Below are 27,641 nucleotides of genomic sequence, written 5' to 3' on the forward strand. Positions count from 1 at the left end.
TATTTTTTAAAGCACAAGTTCTGTAGAGGCAAATAAGACCAGCCGGCCAGCTACACAGGCCTTCGTGCGGCCAGGATGTCTCTCAAGCTGCCACGGAACTGGGATTTCAACCTGAAAGTGGATATGTCCAAAATAGGTACTGTTATCGTTTCCCTCATATACTCCTTGGCCTCCTGTGGGTATCCAGATTTACTGTAGTACGTAGAAGTAATTTCTCCTCAAAAGTGAAACTCCCTTCTACCAGTAGGCAAATTAGAATTGCCGACACAAACTTTGCATAGCCAGTTTAGGCCCAGGTTCAGATGAGGTGTACTATGTGGAAAAAAAGTTTGTGTTCTCTTTTTCTTTTATAAAGACTCCTTAATTTCTTCCACGAAAATTTTAGATGTTTAAGCTTTTTTTTTTTTTTTAAGGGTGAGGAGACACTTTTTTTAGTCAAGCTACATTCAGGTGGTGTCACTTCTGTGCTGTGAATGGCTGCTCTGCCCAGTTTATGGTCTTAATCTTATTCCCTCTCCCCACACCTCTTAATCTCCTCCTCTGGGTTCCCCATGGTGGGGAGAGAAATGTATACCCCATGACCCTATGTCCAACTACATTAATCTACTCACCAAGAGCACCTATATTTCTGGCCGATTCCATCAGATCTGGGTGACTGTTGTTCACAAAGGTCTTCCAATACTAGCTACATACTGAAGCATGGGAGATTGTATCTGAGCAAAATATCTATTGGTATAGCTCTTTAATTTGGAGTACAACCATTAGATATCTGGGCTGTAAGCTCTTTACTGGGTTTCTTGTTTCTTGAGAACTTCTGCCTAGACAACAGGTAAATCCAGAGCTTCCTGGTAAGAGGTTGATCTGGATAACTTCTTACAGGGGCAGATTGGCCCTTACCAGAAAATTTCCCAATGGACCAGTGGCCTTGGAGACCCACTGGTTGCAGGGAGCAGGCTGAGCCCCAGTGTTACCGGCAGCTTCATGGAGACTGCTCAGCCCCTGGTTTCTCATGCATATGGGATTACTTTAGTTGATATGGGTCTGGAAGAGGGGGAAGAAGGCTGCCAAGATACACAAAGTAATACGGCCAGAAACTTTTCAAGTTCCATATTTTGACCAGCCGGAACATAGCGGCACGATGGGGTTAAGCCAAAAGATTGCATCTGTCACAAGCTCTTGCTATCGTCTGTCACTTGAATGAGCCATAGCGGGAGTGTGAGCCAGATAATCCTGCCAAGCTGATGTCATAAGGACTCCTTTCTGTCTTGCTGCTTCTGCCTATGGGGTTCACGTTAGTGTCTGTTGGTAAAGTTCTTAAGATTTATTGGTTCTTTGGCCAATTTAGTGTGCTTTCACACCTAGGACACAATTAACCAAGATGCCTCAGAAAGCTCACTAGCAAGTCACAAAGGCAACATCCTTATCCTGTTCTTTTTCCGCAGCGTTTGGGATTCACTTGGGTATATTGACTTTTCAGATGGGTGTTCCACTGAACTATCGGCCATTAGACACTGTTATTCTCTTAGATGTCGAATACTTGCTGTTTCCACTGGAACACTATAAGCTGCTTTTAGGGTTTTCATTTTTTTTAAAAGGTCGGCTCATTAAAGTTCAGTTACATCTTTGTATGTAATGTGTAGTTAGCCCCTTAAGTATGAACATTAGTGTAGTGGTTAGAGTGCTTGACTGGGATTTGGGAGACCCAGTTTCGAATCCCTACTGTGTCACTCTCTTAGCTCAACCAACCACACAAGGTAAAATGGAGGCAGAGGGAACAACATTGTAAACTGCTTTGAGGCTACATTAGGGAGAAAAGTGGGATATAAATATCCAAGTGAACATTTTGCACGTCGCTTGGAGAAAAAGGTTTAGCTTTTGTACATCTCAGATTTATATCTGAGTGTATTTCAAATGTATTGATTGGCATCCACTTCTCTTACTTTTCCTTTCATATTCCGAAAAATAGGCAGAGAAGCATGCCTCAAAGGGGGCCTGAAGCAATAGGGACATGTCCAGCTATCCTCAACCAGAGCCAGGGCTTTTTCAGCCCTGGCACCAGCCTGGTGGAACTTGCTATCGAGTGAGACCTGCCCAGGGCCCTGCAGGACTTGACGGGTCCGCAGGGCCTGTAAGACAGGTGTTCCACCAGGCCTATGGTTGAGGTCAGTGACAACTGCATATTCGTTGGCCTCCCTGCTGGGCCCTTCCAGGAATTGTGCTCCCCTGTTGGTTGGGTTCTGCTCTGTGCCCTGTTGAGTTACTGAAATTGATTATTGCTCCTGCTTGTTCTCCGTTGTTGAGGAATATTGAGGCCGCCATCTTTTAAATTTTTAGATTTATTGCTTTCGAGAGTCAAAGCTTCCTTTGTCAGATATCAAAGGAAAGAGGCTCACTGCCTTTCCTTCCTCCTCCTGCATAATACACAATGGAGCTCTGGATAGCACATAAGCCAGGCACCTGAGGTCAGGGAAAGAGTTTTGTGTTTTCTTCCTCTCCCATCCTTCTGCCGCAATGCTGAGCTTGGGAAGTCAACAGTGTGTGTGAGACCCATTTCTAAACCAGCCTTTAGCCTGCTTAGAAGATCTAGTTACATACCCAGATACAATGATTAATAACTACATGTACATATGAAACTGCTTTATATTGAGTAATTGGTCAACCTTGCTGCGTGTTGTCTATGTGGACCAACATCAAAGCCGCACACCAAAATCTTTCTGAGACTGGAGACGGTGTTAACTCTAAAGGTCCCAGGGCTTGAATCTGGGGCCTGGGTAAAGCGTGAGTGCTCTGCTGCTGAACGCAAGTTTTCTTGTTATGCAACATTTCTCTCTCGTACTTGAAAATGCTCAAATACTCCCAGTTTCAGCACATTGTGAGAGCTATTGCAAGTAATACTGAGCCTACTTGAGGCAGCGGAGCGGATAACATTTCTCGGTGCTTAACGCTCTGTCCTTCGGGAAGTCTTTGTGTTGGGTTTGATGCGAGTCGATCAGCTTGCTTGGCTGGAACCGATCCCGACTCTTCTTCTCCTGGTGGCAGCTGATTAGGCGTGGAGGTTTTCCCAGTGAACCCCCACGTAGGATAAATAATGGTCTTTTATGCACGGGTCGTTTTCGTGGCAATCACACACACACACCCCACTACTTCGGAGCTTCGTTTTCATTATGCACGTCTTTTCCGACCTTTAGAAGTCACTTCACTCTCTCCCTGCATTTTCCCCGCAGCATCCAGAAAATGCAGGGAGAATGTGGGGAGAGAGCGAAGTGACTTCTGAAGGTCGGAAAAGATGTGCATAATGAAAACGAAGCCCCAAAGTAGCCTGGGGGTGGTGATTGCCACAGAAACAACCCGTACATAAAAGGCCAATGTTTGCATTGGCTTTATTTGTCTAGGCTGGGGTCGATGAGTCTGTCCCTTGCTCTTCCTCTCCTAAACATGCAGCCGGCTCCGTGGGTAGGAAAGCGTGTCTGCAGTTTATGGGGATTGACTGTGTATATTTACCACCACATACTCCGGCTTCTGTTCCAAACTACTTGTAATACACAATTGTCCTAATGAGCAAGTACATAGAGGAAGCTTGGGTGGCTTTCTGTGCAAAACATTGACTCTTAGCTAAAGCATACAGCTGCTGGAAACTCAGCAGGCCAATAACTCAAGTTGTTGATTATGGCGGAGTCACAGTGAAGCCCTTGCCCGACCACTCCAGCGAGGTGCAGATGCTCTGCCGGGAAATCAGAAGACTCAGGCTGGAGGGGAAATAGGAGATGGCACAGGAGAAACTCCTCTTTGCTATCTGGAGATCATTTGTTAATTCTAGAACTCTAGGCCTAGGGTTGCCAGGTCCCTTTTTGCCACCGGAGGGAGGCTTTTGGGGCGGAGCCTGTGGAGGGCAGGGTTTGGGGAGGGGAGGGACTCCAATGGCATAGAGTCCAATTGCCAAAGTGACCATTTTCTCCAGGCGAACTGATCTCTATCAGCTGGAGATCAGTTGTAATAGCAGGCGATCTCCAGCTAGTACCTGGAGGTTGGCAGGCCTGTCTATGCCCCAGCTTGAGGTGGGTTCTAGGGTTGCGAACTCCAGGTTGAGAAATTCCTGGAGAATTGGGGGAGGAGCCTTGGGAGGGCAGAGTTTGCGGAAGGACCTCAGCGGGTGTATAATGGCATAGAATCCACTCTCCAAAGCACCCATTTTCTCCAGGGAAACAGGTATGTTGTCTGAAGATCAGTTGTAATTCCCAAAGATGTTCAGGCCCTTCCTGGAGGCTGGCAACGCATGAAGCTTTAATGTAGCAGCCCGTACCAGGGAGCTCCACATTTGTCCTAGGAATTGAATTATAAGCCTTTGTGGCTGATGAAGCTACTTTTGTAGCGAAAACGCTGGAGAACGTCCGGAGCCCCGTTACCATCTCCTCCGCCTGAAAAAGAAAATGAAATTGACCTGAAACAAGCCAAGCTTATTACTCAAACTTTTCTATCATTAAAAATTAGCACTTTGGCTGTTTGTTTCTTTTGTCTTTGTACAACGTTCAGTTGTTTACTTGTTGCTTTGTAACCCATGTTGCTTAGCCTGGTTTGTGACTTTAGTTCTGTCTAAGTTACAATACATTTACAGTCTCTGACTGTGTGCATTCTATTGCTTGTTGTTTACTTCTTTAGCCTGCTACTGTTTTGTTTGATTGCAACCTCCAGGTAGTAGCTGGAGATCTCCTGCTATTACAATGGATCTCCAGCCGATAGAGATCAGTTCACCTGGAGAAAATGGCCGCTTTGGCAATTGGATTCTATGGCATTGAAGTCCCTCCCCTCCCCAAATCCCACCCTCCTCAGACTCCACCCCCAAAAATCTCCCGCCAGTGTTAACCGTAGGCAGAGGAGAAGGTGGCCAAGCAACTCCACAATCCCCTCCAGCTTTCTCTGCCTGCCCCCAGGGCAGTCCTTGGACATGTTTCTTGCCAGGGCCAAATGTCAATGAGTGTGACTGCTTACGCAGGCTCCTGGAGAAAGCTGCTTGCTCTAGTGAGTTAGTGGCAGGAGAAGCAAACCAGGGGACTTCCTGAATTGTAGCTCAGCCACTTCCAATCAGTTTCATTTCCACTGTTACATCCTGTTGCATCACTGTGGTGTCCGTCCCCCCCTCCCTTCCCAAAAAAACCCCTATAAAGCAAAGAGCTGAACAGCTTGAATTAGCAGTAGAAAATGTAGGGGTGGAGCTTCAACTTATGAGTACAGAAAGTACTGAGCCCTGCTTTGGATCCCAGCACTTTCTGTTAAAAGATTTTGGGTAGAAGGGCTGGGGAGGTACTTTCGCTATAGAGCTGAGTGTTTGTAGGTTACAGTCTGGGGAAGATCTTGACTGTTTTGCTAGTCAATTAAATGGATGTTGTATATCGGTTAGATGTCGAAAATAAGCAAAGGCTGAAATTCCCAGTGCTCTCTAAAGCAGGAGTAACCTCTAGATTATTTTTAGTGTTTGTGGCATGCCATAGTTCTGTAAGAGTAACCCACATGGTGAAAAATCACTAATACCATGCCTTAAAAATGCTTTTCCATCCTTAGTTACTAGATACGTTGCTGTAAAAATATTAGGAATGAGTATGGCATCTTGATCCTGTTCCAGAAAAATTTTCCAGGCCTGCATTCTGCTTTAACTAGGGTTGCCAGCTCTGGGTTGGGAAACACCTGGAGATTTTGGGGGTAGAGCCTGGAAAAGGCAGGGTTGGGGAGGGAAGGGACCTCATCAGGGTACAATGCCATAGTATCCACCCTCCAAAGCAGACCTCTTCTCCAGGGGAACAGATCTCTGCAGTCTGGAGATCAGTTGTTAAAGCAGATCTCCTTGGAGGTTTGCAACCCTAGCTCTACCACGCCTCACTAGAGCAGATTATGAAATCTACACTGGATTCCACAGTGTTCTCTGGGCATGCAGCAGGCAGACTAACACGGCTAGGCATCTTAGCACAAAAAGGCCTTCAGGATGATTAGCAATGTTACCACCACCTTCTCACAACATCAGAGGCCTCTGGGCATGTGCAGCAGAGTTCTGGTGTGCTGGGGAACGCCTAGGATGTGTCAGGCCAGCACCCGGTTTCTGCTGAGACTTCCAGCTCTTTAACAAGTGAGACGCAAGAGAAGGAGGTAACCTTTCTTTCTTTTTTCTCTTCAGAGTGTTTTGCACTAAGCTGAGGTTACCTATACAAGGTAGCCATTCCAGGAAACCCTGCACGCTAATGAACAATGTTGCTCTTTTACGACGAATCTGATCAGGGCCCTTTTGCTCTGTTTCTGGTTCAGCTGTTGGGGTCTTTTCTGCCTAAACAAACCCAGTCGCATGTTTGCCTTGGGCTGGACTGCAGCAAGTTCACGGTCACATCTCAGAATCCTTCTTTGCAGGAAAATCTGATCAGAACAGTAAGTCAAGTAGACCTAATTTGAAGCAGGACAGATGTGTAGACAAAAGGACTCTGGCATATGCATCTTCTCCACTCCATAGGACAGGCTCCACTGGTCAAAATTCTCTGTGGAAAAATACAGGAGTGTCTGCATAACAACCCTAGGATCAGATTTCAATGAAAAGCCTTTGGTCCAGAGGAAGGCAAGACCCCCCAGGTGAACTTCCCCTTAGTGTGGTGTCTGTGATGTAGTCTGAAACCCATCAGCCATTCATGCTGCTTTTCATCACTGAACAGTCAGTATGGTGTAGTGCTTAACCTGTCAGACTAGAACTTGGAAGACAGGTTCAACACCCCACTCAGTGGTCAAACAGGCAAGCATCTCCATAAAAATGCAAAACTGCAGGCTTATATAGCCTTATTTTGCCTCTACTCCATGCTGGGAAAGGATTTAATCGTTCAACCTCCACTTAGTTAGTATTCAAAACAGGTTCCCCTGTGCTGCTGTTAGCATTTTAACAGAAAAAGAAGAATCCTTTAGAAAACCATGTAGTTTCTTGGTTCTTGTAGGTTATCTGGGCTGTGTAACCATGGTCTTGGTATTTTCTTTCCTGACGTTTCGCCAGCAGCTGTGGCAGGCATCTTCAGAGGAGATCTTCAGACTCCTCTGAAGGCATCTTCAGACTCCTCTGAAGATGCCTGCCACAGCTGCTAGTGAAACGTCAGGAAAGAAAATACCAAGACCACGGTTACACAGCCCGGATAACCTACAAGAACCAACGAACTCTGACCGTGAAAGCCTTCGACAATATCATGTAGTTTCTCCTTCCAAATGCTAATAGCATATCTGGTTTTGAATAGCGGAAACCAAACGGAGGTTAAAGAGTTACGCCCCTCTTCCTTCCCTGCACAGCCCCAAGGCAAACTTGAGGTTACACAAGCCTGACATTTGTGTTTCATAGACAGGATGAAATATTGAGCCCTCAGCCAATGAAGGTAGGTCAATTACTCTTTTAGCCTAACTGACCTTGCAGGGTTGAGAAAGTGCAGAATAAATATGTAATAGATACCCATCTTGAAACTAAATGAAATGCAAATTGTAAAACGTTCAGTACATCTTGTTCAGCTCCCATTCTTTTCAAAGCTCTAGCTAGTGGATTGATTTTGCTAATGTTCACGAGTGGAAATCAGCCCCTCACCCTAAAAGACATGGACCTTGCAAAGGAGTTTTGAAACAGCTTGGGCGCTTTCAGTGGGTTGCACTAATCTGTCCTTCCTATTTTCTACAGCAGCTGTTTGCAAGGCAAGGGGCAATCCACACCCCCTAAGTTCCTCCGCACACAATAGCACAGTGCCCTTTGGAAGCTATTTTTGTTTCTTTTCTCATTTTTGTAAAGAACAATATCGCCTACACAGGAAAAAGGAAGTCCACTGACAAGTAGCTGTGGTAGTTTCCTTTTTAAAAGCTGCTCCCCACAAGACATGGGCCCAGCAGACAGACATCTCTTTAGTTGTCAACTGTTTTGCTCAATTTAGGATAGACTCTGTGAAAATCACAGTGCGTTTTCCTCTTCTAAAAGCTAGATGCGGTTTCTGACCAGAAGCTGTCTTGGATTTTCAGCTGCTTTTTTCCAGGAGCTTCACCTTCTGCATTTGCCCCACATTCTGTTTCCCTCCTCTCTTCAGTTCGCTCCCAGAGCATGATGGCTGTCGACCCGAAGGGTTCCTGCAACTGGTCCTATTCTCTCAACCCTCCGGAGCGGCCTCTGAAAACGGGCTGGTTGAAGAAACAGCGCTCCATCGTCAAGAACTGGCAGCAGAGGTACTTCGTGTTGAAAGGGCAACACCTGTCTTACTACAAGGATGAGGACGATGGCAAACTCCAGGTAACTGCAGGAGTTGGGGATTGGATACCTTGTAGACACTAAGATCTGAGGGTCATCTGTAACTGATTTTGGCCTCAGCTGTTCAGTCAGTGTCCAGTCAAGGTTCTTGCCAGGCACCTTCGGACCATTCTTCTAAATAAATGAAACTCTAAACAGAATAAATTGTACACTGAGGTATTCTTGGTATTCCAATCAAATAAACTCAGCATTTTGAATATTATTATACAATTTACCCTGATTCCAAGATCCTAGTTTTCAAGGCTTTGGGGGATTTTTTGGCCCCATCTCCAAATAGTCTCTCTAAATGCCAGCATGCATTGAAGATGTCCTTGAAAGCCAGTGTGGCGTCCTGGTTAGAGTTTCAAACTCGGGAGGTGGTAAGCTCTCCTCCCCTGGAGGTTTTTAAGCAGAGGCTAGATGGCCATCTGTCAGCAATGCTGATTCTATGACCTTAGGCAGTTCATGAGAGGGAGGGCATCTTGGCCATCTTCTGGGCATGGAGTAGGGGTCACTGGGGGTGTGGGGGAAAGGCAGTTGTAAATTTTCTGCATTGTGCAGGGGGTTGGACTAGATGACCCTGGTGGTCCCTTCCAACTCTATGATTCTATGAAACTAGAATCTGGGAGACCCAGGTTAGAATCCCAACTCTGCCATGGAAGCTCACCGGGTGACCCTGGGCCAGTCACACTCTCTCAGTCTAACCTACCTCAGGGGGATTGTGAAGATAAAACGGAGGAGAGGATGTAAGCTGCTCTTGGGTTCCCCCATTGAGGCATAATTTAAATGAAGTAAATGAATAAATAGCAACAAGTCACACCCTGTTCCAGATGCTGTACGCTTGAAGGGGGGGGGGAAGGGGGGGGAAATTGCCCAGTCTTCTCGGCCTGTCGGCTAAGATCAAGTGTAGTGACCCAGTCTGCATCATATGGGGGTGGGAGGAACTTTACATAGTATGGAGATCAAGTTGCTGTTTAAAGGCACAGGAGCAGGATCCTGCTGACGGAAAACGTTCACTTGCTCCCGGTTGCTTTACAAATCTGTTTTAAGTTCCTAGCCCTTAAGGTTTATGAGCCCATCCACTCCCACAGTTCCTGTCTCCCAATTTGACTTCTCACTTTCTCACAGGCTCCTCACCCTCGATGCCCACTTTTATCTCCTTGAGACTTTAAGATTTTTGCCACACCATTTCCTGTGGCAGAAACCATTCCCCGCCCCACACACACAGTCCTTCCCTCCAGTTCTGCCATGCCTACGTTGTTATGCCCGCAATTTATCATACTCAGTTCCAGTGAGCCTTTGGAAAGTAGAGTGCCCCCAGACAGCCATCAAAGACTTGCGGCTGTTCTCTTGTTACCCCTGTGGGCCAAGTCATGTGAGCTGTCCTCATGACTGGCCTGAGTCATGGCATCATGTTGAGACCAGGCTGGCTTCTCTGTGGGCATAAGGAGAGCTTGTGCCTGCTTTGCTCACAAGCATCTCTTTCGGCCAGGCTGCATCGGTGCCTGTAGTGATCTGACTCCACCACAAACTGACCTCAGCTTGATACCACTTGTTTAAAATAGTTGTGGCTTCCTTCCAAGAAAGCTTGAGAGTTGTTTAAGAAGTCACTGGAGACCCACAGCTCTCCTTCCGACAAATGCAGGGTTTGGAGTGACTGTTTAGACCAGTTCAAGATTGCAGCGCAGACCAACTGTTTAATTGAGCAAAGTACGTTTTATGACTACAAACCCACTTTGTTTGCATGCCATCTAGGGTTTCCAGCTCCAAGTTTGGGGATGGAGCCTGAGGAGGGGAGGGTTTGGGGAGGGGAGGGGACTTCAGTGGGGTATAATGCCATAGAGTCTACTTTCCATTGCGGCCATTTTCTCCAGGTGAACCGATCTCTGTCTCCTGGAGATCGGTTGTAATAGCTGTAGATCTCCACCACCACCTGGAGGTTGGCAACCTTAATGCCATCAGAACCTGCAGCCATCCTAAAGTGATGGGAATTTATGGCTGCTTTTCCCCTTCCAGAGCCTTATTTATTTAGAATAGAGCCCTTGATTCTCTCGTATAGTAATTTGAAGCATATTAGGAGAAGTAAGGTTAAAACTCCTGGCTCAGCTCACACATCATGTGGAACTGTGGTTTAATTAAACCAACTATGGCAAGTGTCATCAGAACACCGTCCGCTTCACTAACTACGGTTTGTTAAATTCCTTCAAAACACCGGCGGGAAGTTTTTGGGGCAGAGCCTGAAGACGACGGGGTTTATAGAGGGGAGGGACTTCAATGCCACAGAGTCCAATTGCCAGAGCGGCCATTTTCTCCAGGTGAACTGATCTCTATCGGCTGGAGATCAGTTGTAATAGCAGGAGATCTCCAGTAGTACCTGGAGGTTGGCAATCCTACTCTGGCCTGTTCCCAAGTGCTGCCTACTGCCTGAGCCCACCAGGCCTGATGCTGTTGTTAGGGCCTTTCTGGGTGTGGCCTAGGGTTGTCAACCTCCATGTGGTGGCTGGAGATCTTCTGCTAATAGAACTGATCTCCAAGCGACAGAGATCAGTTCACCTGGATAAAATGGCTACTTTAGAAGGTGGAATCTATGGCAATATACCGCCATTGAAGTCCCTCCCCTCCCCAGTTCCTGTCCTCCTTAGGCGCCACCCCAAAAATCTCCAGGTATTTTCCAACCTAGAGCTGGCAACCCTAGTGTGGCCTCACCATTGCTCCCTTACCTACAGCCTATAGCTGAGCTGCCTGCCCCAGTTGTGCCTGAGCAAGGCCACCACCTGCCAGCATCTCTTGTGGAGCAGGTAGGGATGCCAGCTTCCAGGTGGGATCTGGGAATCCCCTGGAATTACAGCTCATCTCTAGACTTCAGAGATCAGTTCACCTGGAGAAAATGAATGCTTTGGAGGGTAGACTCTATGGCATTGTACCCTACTGTGGTCCCTGTCTTCCCCAGACTCCATTCCGAAAACTCCAGGTGTTTCCTAACCTGGATCTGGCAACCCAACTCCTCCATTCCCCTGCCAGTGGCCAGGGGAGACCTGGCAACCCTAGGAGCAGGTGAGTGTGAGGTAGTCCTGCCACCCCCGAAAAGTTAGGCTGGGAGAGGACAACTGGTCCAAGGTCACCCAGCAAGCCTCCATGGCAGAATAGAGATTTAAACCTGGATGGGTCCCATCACTGATCTATCAAGGTCAGTGTGATCCACTCTGACTGGCTGCGGCTCTCCAGGATCTCAGGTTAAAGGTCTTTCACATCACTTGCTACCTGATCCTTTTAATTGGAGATAGCATGGATTGAACCAGGGGCCTGCTGCACACAAACAGATGCTCTACCACTAAGCCGTGGCCCTGTTTAAAAGCCGGTGGTTGCTTTGTTTGCTTGTGCAACTGGAACATCCCCGAAGCAGACCCACTTCGGATTGTGTTGCTTTCAGCACTTTTAGTCTCTGGGGATGTGGTTATTTCTCTGCCCTCAGTGAAACTTAAACCAGGTAGGCAAAGCTGATTCTAAGGCCTGATTGGGAGGCAATTGTCCTTTTTTCAGAAGAGAGCATCTAGATGGGCTTCTGTTTTAGTGGCCATTTCAAGATGGTTACTCTCTTTGGTTGTAGGGTGTGATCCGTCTTCATGGCAGTACAATCAAGGAGGTTGCCGGCACCTCTGACGAGGGAGGGAGATTTATCTTTGAGATAATCCCAGGTGAGCATCAATTAATTGACCATTGATTGCGCTTGCTTGGCTATGCTCCAGACCTGTGCTAGTTTAATTATCCCTCTTGAAAAGTGCTTGAGTTCTTGTAGTCTTTGAGAAAAATTCCCTGGATGAAATCATGACTCTTCATTGGGTTTGAAACTGATTAAAATATCCCATGTGAATATACTTATTGTGGGGGGTGTAACAAGAGATTCCCTCCCGCATCCAGTTAGAGGCTCTGAACTGAACATTTTCCAAAGGCTTTTTGCCTCTGTAAAATGTTTAGTTGAGGTGTTCTCTGGGATCTATCTATTAAAGTATGATTATCAACCTTTAATTCTGATAATACAAAAGAGTAATGGGGGTGAGTTTGGTTCTTTGAACTTTGTACAGCAAACCAGACAGAAAACCTGTACAGACTTTTATTTTTTATTGAGAAAAGAAATTGTTTTCTCTATTAAACAAGACAGAAGAAAATACAAGCAAATGAAAATTAACCCTACAATTACTGTGAAGATGAATGCTAAAAATAATCAAAGTTCCTCGCATTGCTTGATCATATTATAACGAGTAATCATTTAAAAAGCCAACCAGATTTCAGCTTTTTGTCCCACTGCTTTTGGGGATTATCAAAAAGCCCAAGTAACCATTAAATCTCACCTAGTCTTCTTCTGACACTTCTATCCAGACAAATCTGATTTGCTTGTCATAATAGTGCATATTTATAGAAAAATACCAATTTTATGTTTTTCTAAATCTTTTCTATCAAAATCATGTGATTACTATCTAGATGCCTGTTTGGTTCATAACTAAATAAGAAATAATCAACATAAGTGCAAATAAACTAATCAGCATGCACGTATGAGTTGCATTTGATTCAACAAGATAGGAACGCCAATCTCAACTCCTAACCTCTATTAAAAAGCAATTAATATGAATTTGTTGGAACTGCTTCAGTTAACTGACCAAGATGAAAGGAACTCTAAGCAAACAAAGTTCACTGACAGTTGAAAAATGCTTGAACTCTCAGTTAGCTTGCAAACTCAGTGAGACAAGGTTATTGATAACATAGCTACCACTACAGGAGGAGGCAAATGATTTTTAAAGTATCTTAAAGTCAAATGATGGCTGTAGGGAATGGGTAGTCTTCCTTTTTTTAAAGTTTGAAAGCACTGGTTCTTGTAGGTTATCCGGGCTGTGTAACCGTGGTCTTGGAATTTTCTTTCCTGACGTTTCGCCAGCAACTGTGGCAGGCATCTTCAGAGTAGTAACACTGAAGGACAGTGTCTCTCAGTGTCAAGGGTGTAGAAAGAGTAATATATAGTCAGAAAGGGGTTGGGTTTGAGCTGAGTATTGTCCTGCAAAAGTATTGTCCTGTAAGTATCAAGATAATGTGCTAATGAGGATATGGTATGTTAATATGGAACCATTGTATCCTGAAGTGATCTGTTAATGTGTGTAATCCAAAACTAATCTGTATGGCTATTGTTGAATGTTGTCTTTGTCTGGAGGTTTTTCAGGGCAGGAAGCCAAGCCTCCAGACAAAGACAACATTCAACAATAGCCATACAGATTAGTTTTGGATTACACACATTAACAGATCACTTCAGGATACAATGGTTCCATATTAACATACCATATCCTCATTAGCACATTATCTTGATACTTACAGGACAATACTTTTGCAGGACAATACTCAGCTCAAACCCAACCCCTTTCTGACTATATATTACTCTTTCTACACCCTTGACACTGAGAGACACTGTCCTTCAGTGTTACTACTCTGAAGATGCCTGCCACAGTTGCTGGCGAAACGTCAGGAAAGAAAATTCCAAGACCACGGTTACACAGCCCGGATAACCTACAAGAACCAATGAACTCTGACCGTGAAAGCCTTCGACAATATTTTGAAAGCACTGTTTGAGCTAAGGAGTGGATTGGCACTTGAACCTACCAGAAAAAGTTCTGGTGGGTTACTGTCTTCGTGGGCTGCTGTCTGCCAGGAGCAAGCCAAGCCGCAAGCCACTTCAAATGTTACCAAGTCCACCTTTTTGGTGGTGGATGACAAGGCATTTGCACTAGATATTCAGTGGGAGTTTTGTGTCTCCCAGATGAACATGCAAGCTTTTCTGCTTCCAGTTACAGCGTACAGGCAGAAGCAGCTTCAGTCTTCCTCCACTGTACGTTTTTTGATTCCTCAAACTACCCCATGGAGCTGCTATTGGCTCCTTTTGCAAAATTACATTACATATATGATTGCACATAAGTTTTGCAACAGAACCAGTAACAATTTGAGCATATGAAAATGGAGTGTGTGTGGGGGCGGGGGGCGGGGGGAGCTTAAGCCACTTCTGACTGCATGCTACAGTTACAAGCAGAAAAGGGCACATGTGAGTCTGGGAATAGGGTTGCTAACAGTAGGGTTGCCAACATCCAGGTACTAGCTGGAGATCTCCTGCTATTACAATTGATCTCCAGCTGATAGCAATCAGTTCCCCTGGAGAAAATGGCCGCTTTAACCATTGGACTGTAGACATTGAAGTCCCTCCCCTCCCAAAACCCCGCCCTCCTCAGGCTCCACCCCAAAAATCTCCCACTGGTGGCAAAGAGAGACCTGGCAATCCTAGCCAACCACCAGGTACTAGCTGGAGATCTCCTGCTATTTCAACTGATCTTCAGCTGATAGAGATCAGTTCACCTGGAGAAAATGGCCACTTTGGCAACTGGCCTCTATGGCTTTGAAGTCCCTCCCCTCCCCAAACCCCACCCTCCTCCATTTCTGCCCCAAAAACCTCCCGCCGATGGTGAAGAGGGACCTGGCAACTCTATCTGGGAAGCATAATGCTCCAACTGAAATGTGATGCAAAGCCTTCATGTGTCCACCAACGATCAAAGGGGTTTTGTAATGTGCGAAGTGTGGCCTCCTAAGCCTGAGTGGCGTTGGCAGCAATATGGGGGAGAGGGGGACTCAGCTCCAACTGGCCATAACATGGGAGCAGGCAACCGTGACACATATCATCATAGACTGCTTGGTCCTGGGCTATTTTAATTGGCCCTTAAGTTGAGGACTTGCATAGTAAAGCAGGTAAATATTCACCTTTAGCAATTAAAAAGAAATCTAAAACTAGGGATAAAAGTAGTGGTCGGTTTTGTTGTGTGATGTCACAGGCAGTACTTCCTGCAGACCGATGGCATCACAAAATAATTGTCCATGCACCTCTCTTCCATTCCCATTACACCATGCAGGTGGGTTCAGACAATAGCAGATACCTCCTGAGTTGCTTCAAACCCCTGAAAAACCAATTGGCCACAGGGGGAAAAAAGTTTGTGTTGTTACAGTGAGGGGAAAGTGAAAGAGCTTTCGTTTCTGAAAACATATCCTCTGTATAATCCTTTTAACAGCTTACCTTGCAGGGAGGTTGTGAAAATTGGTGATAAAACCTTTAAAAATGAAAAAGGATACATTCTCATTAAACAGTGGCAAGTAGGTGAAAGTATGGTCAATTATGCACGGGAGGTTTTGCCTTGGATTTGCCACTCTCTAGATGCACATTTTCCCCATCCAAATTCTCCAAACTCAACAATAAGCCCCCACGCAGAGTTTTGAGAATTTGGATGGGAAAAATGTACATCTAGAGAGCAGCAAATCCAAGGCAAAACCTCCCATGCATAAACAGCCTTAGTTTCCTCTAGGTATGACATTGCTACACACTGCTGTGTTTTGCTACAAATGGAGAGGATTCAGAGAAAATATATCACTCAATAGTCAGAAAAAGCAGTACATAACACTTTCCCCTTCTCCCCGTGAGTAATTTTGCATTTATTATTATTATTTTCCTGCAGGGATCTCTAGAGACCAGAATCGAACAGGGCAAGACTCTTATCTACTGATGGCCAGTTCTCAGTCAGAAATGGAAGACTGGGTGAAATTGCTCCGAAGAGTGGCAGGGTCCCCTCTGGGAGGTAAAGAGTGGCAACACTTTAAGATCAGCAGATAGAGAGAAGGGAAACCATATATGGGTCTGTGTTTGTTTGTGAGGGCTAAGCTGGACACTGGCTCTTCCAGTTTCTGGCACCGGCACTAAAACCAGGGAGGGCTGGAGTCCCATCTGAAGCAATCAATGGCTACAATCGAGAGCCAGCGTGGTGTAGTGGTTAATAGTGGTGGTTTGGAGCAGTGGACTCTGATCTGGAGAACCGGGTTCAATTCCCTACTCCTCCACATGAGCAGTGGATGCTAATCTGGAGAACCGGGTTTGTTTCCAAGCTCCTACACATGAAGCCAGCTGGGTGACCTTTGGCTAGTCACACTCTCAAAGCCCCACCAACCTCACAGGGTGTCTGTTGTGGGGAAGGGAAGGTGATTGTAAGCCGGTTTGATTCTTCCTTAAGTGGTAGAGAAAGTCAGCATATAAAAATCAACTTCCTCCTGCTCAGGTTGAAGCTGTGAGCAGCAGTAGAAGGGTCCCCCTGTAGGTACCTCTCCTCCTCCAGTACTGGTAATGAAGATCCCTGTTACCCTCTTTCTGTCAGGGTTCTCTCAGATGTGCTTGCATGCTGCTTGTCAAATCAAATCAAATCAAATGACCTTTATTGGCATATTCTCAGAAATATAGCATAGATGGTACACAAGAATTCTCGTATGCTGCTTGTCCTCATTGACCTGTGAGCACGGAGGGCCAGAGCTGAGGGCTGATTTCTGCGAGGCAAAGTACACAAGATGGATGGTGGCATGGATACAGCAGGAGCTTTAACCTTTCTCCCCCACCCCCGCCCAGAACTGAAACAATTCAGGGAAGGAATTATTTGGCTCGTTGCAGAAGACCCCATATGACCCTGAAACTGTTCACAGGTTGGGTTCATGGTCCTCACCCTGTGAACTCAGCTCCTCATGAAAATCGACTCTGAGGTGTATAAAGGAGAAGCTGTGGCCGTCTCTATTGCTGTGTCTGTGGAGGGGTAGAGCCTGTTGCTGGTATCTGGTGGGAGGAATAGCTGGAGAGGTGGTCCTGTGTGTGTATGTAAAGTGCCGTCAAGTCCAGCCGACTTATGGCGACCCCTTTTTTGGGGTTTTCATGGCAAGAGACTAACAGAGTTGGTTTGCCAGTGCCTTCCTCTGCACAGCAACCCTGGACTTCCTTGGTGGTCTCCCATCCAAATACTAACCAGGGCTGACCCTGCTTAGCTTCTGAGATCTGACGAGATCAGGCTAGCCTGGGCCATCCAGGTCAGGGCTGGTCCTGTGTAGGGTTGTGCATATTGATAAACCCAAACCGAAAATAAACCCGAAATTAGCAGTTTCTGCAATATTCGCGTTTTGATTTTACCGAATACCAAAACCTGGAAATAAAGCCAAAGCCTGATAGCTGATTGCTGAATCAGCTGAAAAGGTATTTGGGTTGTCGAAGGCTTTCACGGTCAGAGTTCATTGGTTCTTGTGGGTTATCCGGGCTGTATAAACGTGGTCTTGGTATTTTCTTTCCTGACTTTCCCCAGCAGCTGTGGCAGGCATCTTCAGAGGATGCCTGCCACAGCTGCTGGTGAAACGTCAGGAAAGAAAATACCAAGACCACGGTTACACAGCCCGGATAACCCACAAGAACCAAGGTATTTGGGTTGTTTGTTTGTTTTTGCTTCGGTTTTCCCCAGGCTTTTCCCTATGGGAATTTTTTAAATGAGCTCTGGGGGAGGCATTTTTGGAGGTCAAGTTCCCAAATTTTCAAGGTAGCTTCAAGGGACTCTCCTTGCATGAACCCCAAAGTGTGGTGAAGATTGAATGATTGCAATAGGCCTCCACGGGGCTGGATTCAGCTCCTCTGCTGCCTGTTCCTACCTTGCCGCTCTTTATTGGTGCGTGCTGTTTGTATGCCACCTTTCCAACACGTTGACTCCAGAGCAGTATAAAAAGCAAACGTCAAGACTGATTGTAGACGAACATGGTCTTGGCGACAAAGGGACCATCTGAGTGGCGAATACAAGAGGGCTTTGATATGACGACGCTCGTGGTTACCACAGGCAGATGGCTGTGTGTGCCGGCCTGGACCACTTTATGAAAAGTCCATTCAGAGAGGATCTTCCAGCTACCCACTGTTGTGGCCCTTGATAAATTGGCAGGCCTCAGACTCCTGGTTTTAAAATAAGCAGAGAGTAATGATGGGCAACGCTGTGTCCTTTTACAGAGGCTCTGGGTGCCTGGCTTGTTCTCCGCACGGCACGTTAATGTTGCCAAGTGCTTTCTGCAGCTGTGTGAGATAGGTTAAAATAGTCCTTTTTCTAAATCTGTGCATTGTTTTTCATGGCAGAAGGTGTGGTGTGATCCCAGGCTGAACCATACTGGTTTGTGGTAACATTTTGACTTCACCTGTAATTTGTCGGGCACCAAGAGAAAGGCAGAAATCTCATGAAGAGAGAAGCTCCCCCCACATCAACTTTCATAGTATTAAAAGAAGTTGTATACTGAAGCAATCAGGAAAAAAAGAATCCATTTACTATGTACAATGACAGGTTTATGATGATTCCTTGAAAGGCAAAGAGCTCTCTGTAAATGCATTGAAAATCCTCCCCGCCACCACCACAGAAAAACAAAAAAACCCTTAACAGACCTCTGAATGGCAGTCACTGACTGGCCCCTCCAAGGCTCCTGGAAGGAAAGGAGCACAAATATTATGCTGGCTTGGAAAGAAGAGAGACTCCAAGATTTTCCCCAGGATCTGGAGAAGCTGCTAAAAAAAACAAAAAAAACACTGCAGCACGGTCAAGGATCCTTCTTCAGTGTTTCTGGAGCTGGTTAGAACTAGGATTTTCTCTGCTGTCATCTCACTGACTGGGTATTGGATGAAGGGCTGGGTGCTAAATTCCTTTCTGTCCAGTTCTGGAGATGCTTTTTTGCTGGGAGGTCAGGAAGAGGAAGCCTGCTTTCCAAAGGAAAGGTACTGCTGCCGCTTAAATATTGCCGATTATAGGCACGGCATAAGTTGCTCAGCATGAGTTTCATTTGGTCTGATATTCGTGTAACTGTTCCTCCCAGGCACAGTCCTAACATGTGGAACTGCTGTCTATAGACAAAGGGTGCAAACAAGTCCATCAAAAGCTCTTGCTGTACCAAGCCACAGTACTTTACTTGCCAAGCAAAGAGAGTCATTTAAAAGTCTTTCAAACACAGTGGCATAGATTTTAGTCGAGTGGCCAAGAAATGGATCAGGGAAGTCTGAGTCAATTCATCTGCAATATGGGGATGATAATACTAAACTACCTTTCAGGGTGTTGCAAGGACTCCCAGGAATTTGCACACTCTCAAGATCTGTATATTGGGGAAGTATTTTATTGCTAGAATTAGTCTTTGTTTACCAATCGAATGTAAGTTTATAGGATGGTTCTGGATTCTACCCATCTTGGGGTGCTCTGAGAAGCCCCTTTTCTTTCTCTTCATCATGTTTCTTCTTTTTTCATGCAGTGGTTTTTGGTCAACAGCTGGTGGAGACCATGGTGTATGAACAGAGGTTTGGGCAGCATCAGGTTCCCATTCTGGTTGAGAAATGCGCTGAGTTCATAAGGAAGCATGGTCTCAATGAAGAGGGCATCTTCCGACTTCCTGGCCAAGACAACCTAGTGAAACAACTGAGGGATGCGTTTGATGCTGGAGAGAGGCCATCGTTTGACCGGTAGGGGTGTATGTATTCCTCAAGTGTACCTGAGGTTGCAGGTTCAACTAGCCACTATACTGGGACAGATGAACTATGGGGTTAGCTTGCTATAAGGCTTCTCTTTTTGGGGGAGATATTTGGTGAAATTCTGTAGCTCATGTACCAGAGAGAACATGAACTTTAATTGGCTTTTGTTTTGAGACGCTCTATAATTAAGTGAAGCCAGAGACTTTGCCATCAAGCTGGATGAGCCGCTGAAGCCAGGAAGACTAAACAGGCACTTAGACCTAACCTTGATATAACCCACCCCACCAATGGAATACCCTCCCCGGACAGATTAGTGACGCACCGACATAATTTTCATCTGCATGCCAAGTTAAGACCCTCTCATTTTTCAAAGCTTTTAAAGGCTGAATGGCGTCTGCTGTTTTGATCTGATGTCTGTGTATGATCATTTTTATTTTGCTGCCTCTGGGGCTTCTGTTTTACTTTATTTCTTGTTAGGTCTGTTTTGTCAAAACCTGATCTCATTGTCCACTGTTTTACAGACTTTAATGGAAAAGCTTCCTATACATTTTTAAACAAATAAGATGATGTGGTTTAGCCATTTCAAAAGTGGTCAGACCAGCCCATTATGGTTAATGCTTAATGATCTAAGAGTTCTCTCAATTTAATCCAAAACCATAAAAGACTTCAAATCAGGGCCAGGCCAAATTTTGGCCATTATGCTTTTTAGGATGAAAATTCTCCAAACCACCACTTAACACTAATAAGAGGTTGGCTTTTTTATGATCTGCAGCTTCTTTATCACCTTTTTCCTTTGGTTAGGTTGCCTTCTTCTCTGCCAACCAATCAGGAATTATGTCTTGAACACGATGATGTCATGATGCTATGTGCTGATGTCAAAGAAGGCAAACAAAGCTAAGATAGGTAGTTTCAAGTGGTAGCTGTGTTAGTCTGTGGTAGTAGAAAAATGGGAGTCCAGTAACACCTTAAAGACCAATAAAAATTATCCAGGGTGTAAGATTTCTTGAATTGATGCTCACTTCATCAGATACAAATGGAAACAAAGATCCATCAGCCCTTATATTTAGGTTAGAAAGTGGGAAGGGTGTTGAAAAAGGCGGCAGTGCAGGATGCAGTGACAGAACAAAATGTAATCAGCTTGATTGGAACTAGGAGACGTGCATGAGTGTGGGAAATGCCAAAAATTAGCATTTATAATGGGATAAGAATCCTATATCCCTATTCAGGCCATGCGGGAGGGGGGGTCCATTGACCTGAATTTGTTAATGAATTCTAGTTCAGCAATCTCATGTTGTAATCTTCCTTTGAAGTTTGTGTCAGAGAAGTGCAGCTCATGTCAGCAATGGAAGACCCCCCCCCACCCCCCGGTTTCTGAGTGTTGTGATTTTTAATATCAGATTTGAAATAATCACTGCAAGGATCCCCCCCAGCCATATTTAGAACTGATCAGCTGAAAGGTTACGAGAGGAGTTATAATGTAAATTTGTGCTAATATTTACTTAATCCTATTTATATATTTCAGCATATTTTTGGAATTTCCTTGAAACAGAATCCACCATTGTCTGGATTCTACTTGTCACCATTCCCCAGCTGTAAACTGATTTAATCATAAGGAAAATGGCTCTGCTTCCTGGTACCATTTTGACCCCTTAATTCATTTTTTTTAAATTTGTAGTTTTTTATTTTTTATCTCGCACAAACAAACAAATACAATTCGTAACTATTAAACATCACACATTATGATGAATTGGATCAAGAGGTAATGACTTTAAGAATTCATTTTGATGGTGTATGAGCCTAACTCATTCTTGTCTTACAGCGATACAGATGTACACACGGTGGCGTCCTTGTTTAAGCTCTACCTAAGGGAGCTTCCTGAGCCAGTCATACCATGGACCCAGTATGAGGACTTCCTCTTGTGTGGCCAGCTTTCAACTGCAGATGAGACAAAGGTATTACCGGTAAATAATACACCTCTGGTCCTAGCTGCAAAACTGCATGGAGGGTGTCAGGAATTGTTTTATATTCTTAAAGTATTTATAAACCTTCCAGTCTCTTGCTGTCATACACACACACACACACCTTGGACTCAAGGCAGCTAACAGCAATAAAACCAATATATCATAAAAACATTTTTGCAGAAAATATTAAAATTGTCTGCAATAAAAAGTAACCTCTAGATTTTGCAGACTCTGGCAGATGACAGTTGAAAATCATAGCAGTGCATAGCAGGTTCTGCTCCTATCCCTTCAGGCACCCCTAAGTTCCACTTGTGACCGGCTAGTTTCTGTTCTTGTGGTGCTTGACTTTGCAATGACCCAAAGCCTTCCCAGCCCCCTTGGAAAGCTTTGGGGGTGGGGGAGGCTTCCTTGGGAATTGACTTGGGCAGGGTCTGACAGCTTTAGTGGGAAGTCAGCAATACACCATGCCGTGCTCTTTCAACCCTTCCAAAACTTTTGGTTTCCTCTTTTTTTCTTTAATTGTCTGTTTGATCAAAATGGCAGCAGTAGCCACAGTGCAAATAATGCTGGTGTTAAATGCTCACTATAAATGCTTGTGTCTGCTGAAAAATCCCTTTTGTATTCTTCCAGGGGCGTCAGCAGCTAATGAAGCAGTTGCCTCTCTTACCACGAGACAATTACAACCTTCTCAGTTATATTTGCCGGTAGGTTCTCTTTTCTTCCTTGATGCTTTTGTAGTTCAGTATTTTAAACTGGAGAAAGTGGAAATAGCTATATGCAAAGGAACATCTGGCCAGATAATCAGTTTTACATCACCAACATAGCGTAAGGCTCAGTTGCAATCCTGGGGTCCTATATTTGGGTTCTGCAGGCTAATGGTAGAAATCCTAATCTTCCTGGTTCTGCAAAGCAGCCATAAGCAAAAAGAGTTGATTAAGCAGGTTTCCAGATTTCCTCAGGACTTTCAATGGTCTGAGCAGGCATACATCAAGGGCTACCAATCTAGAAACCAGCCATCTGAGTAGGCAGAGAGGATACCCTAGTGTGCCAGAAAGAGGAAAGAGCCTGTCTCTTTCTTCCTTCCGCTTCTGTTCCAGGTTGTGCTTCACTAAGAACAGAATCACAGCCTCTGACTTAGGAGCCCTTCTTCAAGCGAGTGGCTGCTGGTTGCAGAAGAGATGGCAGCAAGTCATGCATGCAACTACACAACCTGCTTCAGGTGCCAGGCCTGGTTTATCAGGCACCATTAATGCCTGGATATTTTTCTCTGTTGCACATATCAGCTCGTGGGTCAGGTTGAGTTAAAGATGAGGACTTCTCAGCTGCTTCCGAGAGCCCCTTTGCAAGTAATTGCATGGCATGCTATGAAGAATGAAAGAAACAAATCTATAAAGACTGAAACAAACACCAGAGAGCCAGTGTGGTGTAGTGGTTCAGAGCGGTGGTTTGGAGTGGTGGACTCTGATTTGGAGAACCAGGTTTGATTCCCCACTCCTCCACATGAAGCCAGCTGGGTGACCTTGGGCAAATCACACTCTCTCAGCCCCACCTTCCTTACAGAGTGTCTGTTGTGGGGAGGGGAAAGGAAGGTCATTGTAAGCCGGTTTGATTCTTCCTTAAGTGGTAGAGAAAGTCGGCATATAAAACCCAACTCCTCTTCTTCTATCTTCTGTGGTTGCAACGTATGCAAGTGTAGTTAGAGAGAAAGAGAAGGCGCACTTCTCACTGATTACAGTGTAGTCTTCATGTTCAGAGAATGAAGCGGTGTCTACTTCTGTCAGTGTGGCTTCCTTGGCATCTGGGGTGAATGAAAGATGAAGACTTCTGCATGCCTCGGGGGATGTATCTGCACCCTTAATAATTGCATAAGATGGGTAACACCTGCTCATTTATTGTGTTTGAAAACTGGATTTTTTAAAGCACTGCCTCCCAACATGCAAATCCACTGCATTAATGAGGAGTGGGTGCCTGTGGAAATGGAGGGAGGTCCAGATTGCATGATTAGTGTAGCTATGAGTGTGGACGTATGCATACCAGTCCCTTCTGTGGTGGTTAGAGTATTGGACTAGGATCAAGGAGACCCAGATTTGAATCCCTGTTCTACCATGGAAGCTTGCTGGATGCCCTTGGACCAGCCACTCGCTTCCAGCCTAACCTACCTTACAGGGTCGTCATGAGGATAAAATGAAAGGGAGGAGAAACACAAGCCAATTTGGGTCACCATTGGGGAGAAAGGTGAGGTACCAATAAAGAAAACAAATAAATACAGGACCTCATACAGGTGGAGGCTAGGGCAAAGTTGTGCTGTGGAGCTCCCTTCCCCCAGGTTCATATTGAACATCTGCACAGCACTAGAGTAGAAAGTTTGAACATGGCTGCTGTCCATCACTTCCTTGTTTTGCCATTGGATCCTGGCAGATTCCTGTATGAAATCCAGCAGAATGCCAGTACCAACAAGATGAGTGTGGAGAATCTGGCAACAGTGTTTGGCGTGAACCTCATCAGACCAAAGATGGAGGATCCAGCAACTATCATGAGAGGTGCAACGGGGGGTGCTGTTTAAACAGTTTGTGTTTACGTATTTAAACAGGTGCTCCATTTATGCAAAAAGTCACGTCCCATTTGCAAAGTTACCATATCCAGCCTGCCCTGCTTCACGAAGTTGTTGTGCTGATACAAAGAACAACTCAATAGAAAATTACAAATATATTATGTACATTATAAATAATTTATATTATCCCAAGGCTCTTGTGTGCTTTCTTATTGCTTTCCCTGCAGGCACTCACCATATCCAGAAAGTGATGACTGTGATGATCAGTGACCACATGACACTATTTCCGGTGTCTAAAGATGTGGTTCCTTCTCCACCCCTCCAGAAGAGTGATTCCCAGAAGGCCCCAGTGCCTCGCAGTTCAGTAGGCTGGGGTGCTGTAGAAAGGCCTCTGTCACCCAGAGGAGAGAACAGAACCCAGTGGCAAGCAGTGAGTGGATTACAGTCGGCTCTGTAACTTCTTCTATTGATAGTTCCACTTACACAACAAAATATGCATATGTGAACCTGCTAGAGTCAAGTCCAGCAGCATCTTAGAGATCAACAAGATTTGGGGTGGGGGGGTATAAACTTTCAATAGTCAAAGCTCCCTTCATCAGATACAAATTGGAAGTGTATGTATCGGAGAGACATATTTTATGTGTTTATGGATTACTATAGTGTCATATCATACCAATCCTTGGTGGATCTTTGCATAGTACATATGATGTTACTTTGCCCTTCCGCACGGGAGCTGGAGTATCTAGTCTTCCTTACTTCCTCCCTATCTAGGGATTCCATCCTCCAGGTGGGAACTAGGGATCCCCTGGAATTACAGCTTATCTCCTAACTACAGAGATCAATTTCCCTGCTGGAGGGAGGTCTGTGTTATTTTAAAAGAGGTCTGGGAGAGAGGGCACCAAGGATTAGCTACTCTGGCTCTTAGGTGGATGTGGCAGAGAAGCAAGGCCGAGGTGTTAGTAAGTGGCCTCAGGTGGCACTGTGAATTGACTAGGTATTGCTCTCAATCGGTCTTAGAGGTGAACTGGGTACAACTGGGGCAGACACATCAATTTATTCCTGAGTGTTCCCTGTTCCTGTATAAAGTAGCTTGGGGACCTGATTTTAGCTTCACAGGGGGGTGCTGGCAAGCAGAGCTAAACTCTCCCTACCTTAACTCCCTGAGTTCTGTCACTTCAGACACTTTTTCTAACCCCCCAGCTTGCTTCCAGTCCTTTCCTTTTCCTTTTTCAAGCTCCCATGACCCAAAGGTCTTGAGCAATAAATGGGGAGCCTTTATTTCTTTAAGGAAAATATGGTGGAGAGATACTTGGCCACTGCCAATGTTGTTCTTGGATCTCTATCCACCAGCAAAAAGGGGACTATTTTATCTTTTGTTACGGTAGCAGGTAATTTGATTAAGATAATCCATTGATTGCGATAAGATTTGCATTGGGGACATCCCAACATCATATGAAGTAGTGTGTCAACTCTCTTCAGATCAGATGGACAAAGTTTATCTGAATAAGGAAAGTTATGGTATCTTCCATTTAACACCACCGTAGGAGCGGTGTTCAAATGAGCTAGCATAAAAGCTCTGCGGTAACAAGGGACAGATAGGTTGCTAAAATAAGCTGGGGTTCGCTTGCTTCTAGTGTCAAAGTCAAGCTGGGGGGAAAGGAGTACAAATGACACAGCATGGTGCGGGTGGAAGGCAGAGAGTTCATCTGGCCTCAATTTGTTTGACCTTTTGGTGGTAAACTGGAGCCTCCATCCACACTCTACATGGGGACATGAACAGCAAACACCTCTACTTTGACCCTAATTAAATTTATTCACTCGCTAATGTTAAATTTCTTTGCTCTTGCTTTTCAGAAAGATGACGTAGACGCTTCCAGCTCTGAATTAAATTGTAGTTCGGATCCATCAGCAGAAGATAATGGGGAGCTGCAGCTTCTGGGAATGTGCGCGACGCAGTCTCGGAAAAGAACTCAGACCCTTCCAAATAGGAAGTATTTTGTGAATGTTCTTTCCAACAAAGGGAAGCAAAGTGAACTTTTTAGTAGTTACTTTGGGTCCCCTTCTTCAGAGGTCCAGTCCAGTCCTGTTTCTTCAACAGGAGGTCATAAAAGGACCTTGTCAGATGGGCTTTCTAAGCTCCTCACTCTTCCAAAAATCTTGAACTCTGACAACTCCTGTGGTTCCCTGGAGGCATCTGAAAAGCAGACTCAAGAGAGCTCTTTGGCCGTATCTGCTGATACTTCACAAAAGGGTCTGCTAACTGATCCTGGGCAAAACGGGGACACAGTTCCAAAACCCAGTGCTGAGGGTGAGAACTCCCTTCCTGAGGAGGCCCTCGAGCCCCTGAGGAAAATGATTGTGGAGCTGAAACGGGAGATGGAGGTACAGAAAAAAGATTATGAGGAGCGAATTAACAGGTAATGGAAACACCTGCTGATCTTATTCCTTTCTGTGGTTATTACAGCCGGGTCTATTTGACCCCATGCGTGAAAAACAATCCAGATTCTGCCCCCCTTCAAAAAATGTTTTGCAGATAAGTTAAATGTATATCAGTTTTTCTTACTTTCCCATAAAGTTATTCTTCAGTCTCCAGAATATACTGCAAGGATCATGTAGTAGTGTATTATGGAGTTCTCGGGTTTGGCGGGGGGGCAGTGGGCACATTGTGAATACAGGTACATGAGTGGAAGCCATGATGTTGATAGAATAGAGATAGAAGCACTGCTCCCTGAATACTTTGACAGAGGACTTTGGATAATAGGACTGCATGTAATGAAATAGGCTCTGGTTCACAAAAGTGCCTGCCACAATAAATTAATCAGTCTTTAAGATGCCACAGCACTCATTAAGGCTGGGAGAAAGATCTTTAAAAACCACTGTCTCTGTTTAAGTAAATGCCACTAGGCCTTCATTGACCAAAAGTGTAATTCATTATAATTTCTTATGTTCAGAAATCTGCCCCTTTAAAGATAGAAGGAAGGTAGTGTGACGAATCCAGAGGTTACACCACATACCAAGAGGTCTTGTCAGTGGGGCTTACACAGGAGACTTCCCTGCAGAATTGTACCCTATGGGTCAGGCCTATTGGCTCCCCACTAAGTTGTTCTTAATGGTGTCCAAAATCTGCTATTTGCCATGGTCATTTCCCCTTGCCTCATGGTAGGTCCATTGCAGAACTCCTAACAAGGGTGAGGGGAGAAAGTTTTAGATCATTTTCCTCTGTTCACTGATAGATGGACACATCCCTTGAAGACATCAGCTCATGTCTCACCCTTTTTCTCTTGCAGCCTCGAGAAGGAAAACTATGAGGTTTGGGCCAAAGTGGTACGGCTAAACAGAGAGATTGAAAAAGAAAAGGATAAATCTGCAGATCTGGAGCGTAAGCTTCAGGCTATCGAGTGTTCTCGAGATGATATTGAGAACAAGAACAAACTTCTAGAACAGGAGATCCTGGACTCCATAAAATCCATGAACCAGCAAGGAACAGAAAGTGAATAG

General features: G+C 45.1%; 1 protein-coding gene across 1 annotated transcript; it reads left to right on the forward strand.

Moving 5' to 3' along the window:
* The first annotated feature begins 75 nt into the window (after nucleotides 1-75).
* Nucleotides 76-27,641, forward strand: ARHGAP25 (Rho GTPase activating protein 25). Its single transcript, XM_056860687.1, has 11 exons — nucleotides 76-136; nucleotides 8,076-8,275; nucleotides 11,880-11,967; nucleotides 15,805-15,924; nucleotides 19,415-19,622; nucleotides 21,451-21,583; nucleotides 22,223-22,296; nucleotides 24,011-24,132; nucleotides 24,371-24,580; nucleotides 25,993-26,560; nucleotides 27,431-27,641. The coding sequence occupies exons 1-11, from the start codon at nucleotides 76-78 to the stop codon at nucleotides 27,639-27,641; spliced, it is 1,995 nt and encodes a 664-aa protein (XP_056716665.1).

This window comes from Euleptes europaea, chromosome 14 (assembly GCF_029931775.1).
Source record: "Euleptes europaea isolate rEulEur1 chromosome 14, rEulEur1.hap1, whole genome shotgun sequence".
Taxonomy (NCBI): domain Eukaryota; kingdom Metazoa; phylum Chordata; class Lepidosauria; order Squamata; family Sphaerodactylidae; genus Euleptes; species Euleptes europaea.